This window comes from Myotis brandtii, unplaced genomic scaffold, assembly GCF_000412655.1.
Source record: "Myotis brandtii unplaced genomic scaffold, ASM41265v1 scaffold569, whole genome shotgun sequence".
NCBI classification, from domain to species: domain Eukaryota; kingdom Metazoa; phylum Chordata; class Mammalia; order Chiroptera; family Vespertilionidae; genus Myotis; species Myotis brandtii.
Window position 1 is genome coordinate 1904257 of NW_005370127.1, and position 7040 is coordinate 1911296.

Consider the following 7040-nt stretch of genomic DNA (forward strand, 5'->3'; position numbering starts at 1 on the left):
GTTTAAGATATACACAGTGAAGGAGTAGGGTTCATAATTGTGTTTTTTTAATGAGTGAAGTGTAGATGTGAAATTAAATTTAGTTTCTTTTTTATTAATATAAATTCTGAGGTATTATCCTGAAAATAAATAAATCCTGAATTTTGGGTGGCATGATTATATTTGTCTGGATTTTATTTTTCTTTGTTTGGTATATTCCTTCTTATATTGGTTTTATTTATTTTTTAAACTTTTCTTTATAGGTCTGTATTGGATTCTATTTTGCTTTGAAAAGAGTGTTCTATCTAGGTTTGCTACTCAGGAATATTGTAGGTAGAGTGAACTGGGGTAGCTAGAGATGTCAGATCTGGGATGTTGTCTGAGAGCACCACAGGCCTCCCCACATGCTCATTGGAACTCTTTCTTCTGCCCTGAGGTGGGCGTGGCATGTCGCACCTTCAGGTGAGCAGCTCATGTAGATAACTGGTCAGTTTTTTTCCCCTCCAATGATTTAGTGTTTAATCTTTGCTCATATTGCCTCTTGTCAGCAGCTGTAAGGTTATTGCTTTTTCCCATCTCTTTTTTCAACTCCACCCTTTCAGGAGTCGGAGAAAGTAAAGATGTTTTGTGTGCCTCTCCCGTCTGCCCTTCCTCATTGTTTTTAAAAGGCTGCCATTACCATCTCAGGAATGCATGACAATTTATTCAGTAACTCCCTTTTTTCTGGTATCTTGAGTGCTGCTTATTTTTCTCTACGATACAGTGTGATGAACAGCTTTTCAAACCTTTATGCCTGGTTGTTAGAGTTCGAAGATTTGGATTTGAGTCCTCACTCTACTGCTTGCTGTGTGGGCTTGGATGAATTGCTTAATTTCCACGTGCCTGTTTTTCTCATTATAAAATTGGAATACTGGAGAGAGACCAAGATGGCAACATAGGTAAACACCGCAGACTGCTGCTGCAAACAACCACTTCAAAAATACAACTAAAAGACGAAACGGACATCACCCAGAACCACAGGAAGGCTGGCTGAGGAGAGACTCTTCAACTAGAAGGAAAAATAACAGCACACCGAGGCTCAGAGGAGGCGCAGTGTGGAAAATACTCAGGTGCGGAGGTGCGCGCGCAAAGCGGGCTGGTGGCTGAGAGCGCGGTTGTCGTTTTCGGTCAGGGGGGAGTCTCAGACTCTGAGCTCCAGATACGGGCGAATCGCTGGGGACTCGGACCCAAACGGGAGAAGCGGGAGTGTCTGGCATCAGTTGGAAGGCAGCTTTCCCTCCGAGGTTTGCAGCGGTTCCGGGGGTTCTGAGAAGCAGAGCCTCTGGGAACAGGACTGAGGGCACCATAACGGCTCCCTCCGCCCGCCCTGTTGAGCCCGCCCCGCCCAAGCCCTGCGCAGAGCCATTTGCCGGATCGCCTCAGGCAAAGGCTAGATTAGCACCTCCCCAGAGGACAGAAGTTTTCCGCGGCAGACACAGCTGATTCACACAGCCAGTCGGCCTGGTGGTCAAATCCCTCTAGTATTAACTACAACAATCAAGGCTCAACTAGAACAAGACTGCGCACAAAGACCACTAGGGGGTGCACCAAGAAAGCATAAAAAATGCGGAGACAAAAAAACATGACAGAAATGGAGGATATAGAGCTAAAAATCGCAATTTTGAGGGCTTGCAAAAATGTGCTAGAAGCTGTCAATAAACTTGAGGAGAGAGTCACGAAAACTAATGAGACCCTCGATGCTATGATAAAGAACCAACTAGAAATTAAGCATACACGGACTGAAATAAAGAATATTATACAGACACCCAATAGCAGACCAGAGGAGCGCAAGAATCAAGCCAAAGATTTGAAATGCGAAGAAGCAAAAAACACCCAACCGGAAAAGCAAAATGAAAAAAGAATCCGAAAATACGAAGATAGTGTAAGGAGCCTCTGGGACAGCTTCAAGCGTACAAACATCAGAATAATTGGGGTGCCAGAAGATGAGAGACAGCAAGATATTGAAAACCTATTTGAAGAAATAATGGCAGAAAACTTCCCCCACCTGGTGAAAGAAATGGACTTACAGGTCCAAGAAGCGCAGAGAACCCCAAACAAAAGGAATCCAAAGAGGACCACACCAAGACACATCATAATTAAAATGCCAAGAGCAAAAGACAAAGAGAGAATCTTAAAAGCAGCAAGAGAAAGAGACTCAATTACCTACAAGGGAATACCCATACGACTGTCAGCTGATTTCTCAACAGAAACTTTGCAGGCCAGAAGGGAATGGCAAGAAATATTCAAAGTGATGAATACCAAGAACCTACAACCAAGATTACTTTATCCAGCAAAGCTATCATTCAGAATTGAAGGTCAGATAAAGAGCTTCACAGATAAGGAAAAGCTAAAGGAGTTCATCACCACTAAACCAGTATTATACGAAATGCTGAAAGGTATCCTTTAAGAAGAGGAAGAAGAAAAAGGTAAAGATACAAATTGTGAACAACAAACATGCATCTATCAACAAGTGAATCTAAGAACCAAGTGAATAAATAATCTGATGTACAGAATGAACTGGTGATTATAATGAATCAGGGACATAGAAAGGGAATGGACTGACTATTCTTGGCGGGGAAAGGGGAATGGGAGATGCGGGAAGAAACTGGACAAAAATCGTGCACCTATGGATGAGGACAGTGGGGGGGGAGTGAGGGCGGAGGGTGGGGCGGGAACTGGGAGGAGGGGAGTTATGGGGGGGAAAAAAAGAGGAACAAATGTAACCTGAACAATAAAGATTTAATTTAAAAAAAAAAATAAATAAAATTGGAATACTACTCATTCAGTCCTAAGGATTAAATGAGATATTAACTTAATAATCTCAGGAAAGCACTTGGTGCTTTATAAACTTTAGTTAGAATCATAGATGCTCCAGAATCATCGTTTCCTTTGCTGATTCCCAGAAGTAGAATTGTTGTGTCATAGGGTAGGAATATTTTCAGGGTTTTGATATGCATTTCAAAATTGCCCTCCAGAAAGGTGATGTCAGTTTACTTGGGAGCTGAATTTGAGAGTTTTCTGAAACCCTTGTGTTGACCTCTATTTTACATGTTTTACGTGAAGTTTGAGGTAAGTCCATTGGCCTAAGGGCTTCTGGCAGTTGAAGAGAACTCTGGGGATGAGGAGGGGAGTGAGTTGGCCTGGGATAAATAAAAGGGTTATTTTCTTGTTTTGGCCACATAAATCTTTATATTTACACCTTGTTTTGATAATTTTGGTCCTCTTGTTCATTTTGCCCCATAAATATTTTAATTTTTATTTTACCTATGTTTTATAATTTCCAAAGTGCCTCCTGTAAGTTATTTTCCATTTGATTCCCATAATAAACTTTCTGGGTAAGTGAGGTAATATATATATTGAGGAAACAGATCCAGAGATACTGCAATTTACCTAAAGGAAACAAAGCTAATGAGAGGTAGAACAGGAACACAAATGGTACTTTTCTGAATCCTGGTGTATCTCTCTTTATCATGTGTTTTGGGGACCTCTGTTTCCTTTCTTGCAGTCCTACTTCAGTTCCAGTCATTGATCAAATTTTATTGTTAGACCACTAGGATTTATCTTAGTTCAGAATAGTATGTAATCATAATTCTTTGTCTGAAAATTAGAATTTAGTAATCTCTAAAGCAGTGGTTCTCAACCTTCTGGCCCTTTAAATACAGTTCCTCATGTTGTGACCCAACCATAAAATTATTTTCGTTGCTACTTCCTAACTGTAATGTTGCTACTGTTATGAATCGTAATGTAAATATCTGATATGCAGGATGGTCTTAGGCGACCCCTGTGAAAGGGTCGTTCGACCGCCAAAGGGGTCGCGACCCACAGGTTGAGAACTGCTGCAAAGGAAGGTGGATGTGTGGGTGCACACACACACTTCAGCTTTATGTCTATAGTACAAAAATATAAAATTAGAACTCCGCTAAAATTTAGTGTTTTTTGCAGTTCTAATGGGACTAGGTTGAAGTTTGGTTTTCCATATAAGTCTCTTTATAATAAAATTAATATTAATAACTGAATGTCTTTAAAATTTCTACAAGGTTATTCTTTTTTTTTCAGTCCTCATCTCAGGATATGGCCATTAATTTTTTTTTAGAGAGCAGGAGGAAAGTAGAGAGACAGAAACATCCCCAACTGGGGATCGAACCGAAAACCTGAGTGTGTGCCCTGACTGGGAATTGAACCCAAAACCTTTTGGTGTATGGAATATGTGCCAACTAAATGAGCCACCCGGCCAGGGCAGTTAGGTAATTTTTATAAGACAAGTTTGATTGAAACTAATTAACCATTAAATCTTTATTGACTCAAATTTTTTAGTTATTTAGTGATTTAGAATTCAATTCCCATTCCCACCTTTTACTATAATAAAACATTTTCCTGGCTGTTCTCCCCTGTATCCATAGCATCTAATGCAAGTAAATGTTGAATGAATGACCAAGTTACTGTGGTCAGATGTTGATATTGAGGGATTAATGCTGAGTTGATTTAAGCTCTCAAAGGTATTTTATTAAAGCATTGATTAAAAAGTTAAGACTTAATTTTAGAGTGTCTCCCAAGGGCTTTGTATCTGTGTGCACACATGTGCACGCATGTGTTTTAACCCTTTGAGTGCTAACCAATATCCTAGGAACTATGCTAAAATTGCCAAGGCATTTTTGCTGATTTTACAGCAGTTTAGGAAAAAAATTATGAATCGCAAGTAAATGAAGTTACATATTCAAAAACTTAAGGAAACCTTTACTACATCGACATATTTAGCAATATCATCATCACTAATAAAAGCAGACTTAGAACTGGACGCCATTTCGAAGCTTTGATAGCGCTCCCGGCACTTTTGGCGAAAGACAGGAGGAGTGCGATCGCGCTCCCCGGCACTCTAGGGGTTAAGTACTATTCATCATTGAATTTGGATGTTTTTTGAACTCTAGTCATTGGTATGCTGTTAAGATTACTATATAAAGACTTTATTTTTGTTTATTTGATTTTAATTTGATATGTACAGATTTCACATTTTTATTTGTATATTATCAAACTTATTTGCTCAAGAAGTAAGAATGTCTAGAGCATTCACAGTTGCTATGAGGATAGAGTGACTTTTAGGAGACAAGAAGGCTGTAATCTTTTTGTGATATTCTCTGTTTTAGATTTTAAAAGGTTTTTCAAATACTTATTGAGGCTTTAAAATATTTTTATTTGCAATAAAAAGGGCAGTGAGATTGAATGATAAACTACTTTATAATAACCTTGAACATAAAAATAAAATTTTTGTAATAATGTGGTATCATATTAAGGTACTGATATTAACATATCTTTCAACTATTCTTGTTGGAATTGCTAAGTAAAAATTTGATGGCTCAGAATTTTTGTTTATGTTTTTACTCAAAAACTAACTACTTTAGAAGTTATTTTAGGGCAAAATGCTTGCCTGAGTCACTAAAGTTAATAAATTGTTTTCTTTTAATATGTGTTCTTTAGGTGTTTTATGGATTAACTCTTCATTCATCACATACAGCAGCAATATAGTTATGGCAACCTTCCAGACTTTCAGAAACAGTCACATGAAGACTAGAGCATCTGTCAGAAAAGTAAGTTCTCTATATTACATTACTTTTAGTGATAGTTTAGTAAAAATGTTGATTTTTTTTGTTAAGCAGCTGTGATATTCTTGTTTCAAATTACTCATTGAAATTAGTAACATTGAAATACTGCAAAGATTGGAATATATGACAGTAGTGATAGGAAATCATGAAGATAATGAACCTTATTTCCTAAAGATCACAGTGCCTCCCCATTTCTTCTCAGCAGATAGTTTTCTATCATCTTTTTAGCAATATAAGTATCAGGTGTAAATTTTCTTATAGATCTACCCCAAAGTATTATCATCCGTCCATCCGTCCATCCATCCATCCAGCCATCCATCCATCCATCCATCCATCCATCCATCTATCCATCTGTCCGTCCATCCATCCATCCATCCATCCATCCATCCATCCGTCCGTCCGTCCGTCCATCCATTTATCCATCCATCCATCCATCTATCCATCCATCCATCCATCCATCCATCCATCCATCCATCCATCCTTCCATCCTTCCTTTCCCTTGGGCTAGAAGGACTGAAGGCATGTGGCATTTTGATGGCTAATTTGCCCTGTGGCGCCACTTCTGTCCTTGCCTCTCTCTCTTTTCAAGAAATCTGTACCACCAGGGGGCGTACTTCTTATGTCCACTTTGCCAGAGGTATTGCTGTCCAGATGTGCTGGAGAGCTTCCACCTTCCTGCCTGTAAGGACATGGAGGATGTACCAGCCACTTTCTCCTCTCATTGGTGCTTTCTCCCCATTCATTCATTCATTCATTCATTCTGGAAATAAAAATTTCAATGTTTTCTATAGGTCAGGTCCTACACTAGGTATTAGATAATCAGTACTGAGCAGATTTCTACTTTCTGTAAACTGTAGTGTATTATACTCTTCTCATATTATATGCAACAGGACCCATAGCTTTAAGCGAATAATTAAATTATACAGATTGCTTTATATTAATAATTAGAACTAAGAAATATACATACAAAATATAGTAATGAGCTACTGACCTTGTTTTTTAAGCATAATACTACATACCTGTTTGACTCGAATTTACTAATATGAGGAATTAGGCCACAGCTGAAATTTTATACTATTATTATTTTTTTAAATTTTGTTTTATTGCTTAAAGTATTACAAAGAGTATTACATATGTCTCTTTTTTTTTTTCCCCTTGACATTCCCCCGGCCTACCCTACCCCCCAGTGTCTTGTGTCCATTGGTTATGCTTATATGCATGCATACAAGTCCTTCGGTTGATCTCTTACCCCCGCCCCCACACCCCCCAACCCTCCCCAGCCTTCCCGCTGTAGTTTGACAGTCTGTTCGATGCTGCTCTGCCTCTGTATCTATTTTTGTTCATCAGTTTATAATGGTCTTTATTATCCATAAATGAGTGAGATCATGTGGTATTTTTCTTTCATTGACTGACTTATTTCACTTA

At 38.7% G+C, this 7040-nt stretch overlaps 1 protein-coding gene across 1 annotated transcript in view; it reads left to right on the forward strand.

Moving 5' to 3' along the window:
• Nucleotides 1–264: 264 nt before the first annotated feature.
• The window catches only part of AKAP11 (A kinase (PRKA) anchor protein 11), a 61095-nt gene continuing 54319 nt past the window's right edge, over nt 265–7040 (forward strand). Inside the window, exons 1-2 of the mRNA XM_014549743.1 lie at nt 265–441; nt 5491–5600. Of these exons, the coding sequence (XP_014405229.1) occupies nt 384–441; nt 5491–5600 (168 nt within the window). The 5' untranslated portion in view covers nt 265–383. The remainder of the gene's footprint in view (nt 442–5490; nt 5601–7040) is intronic.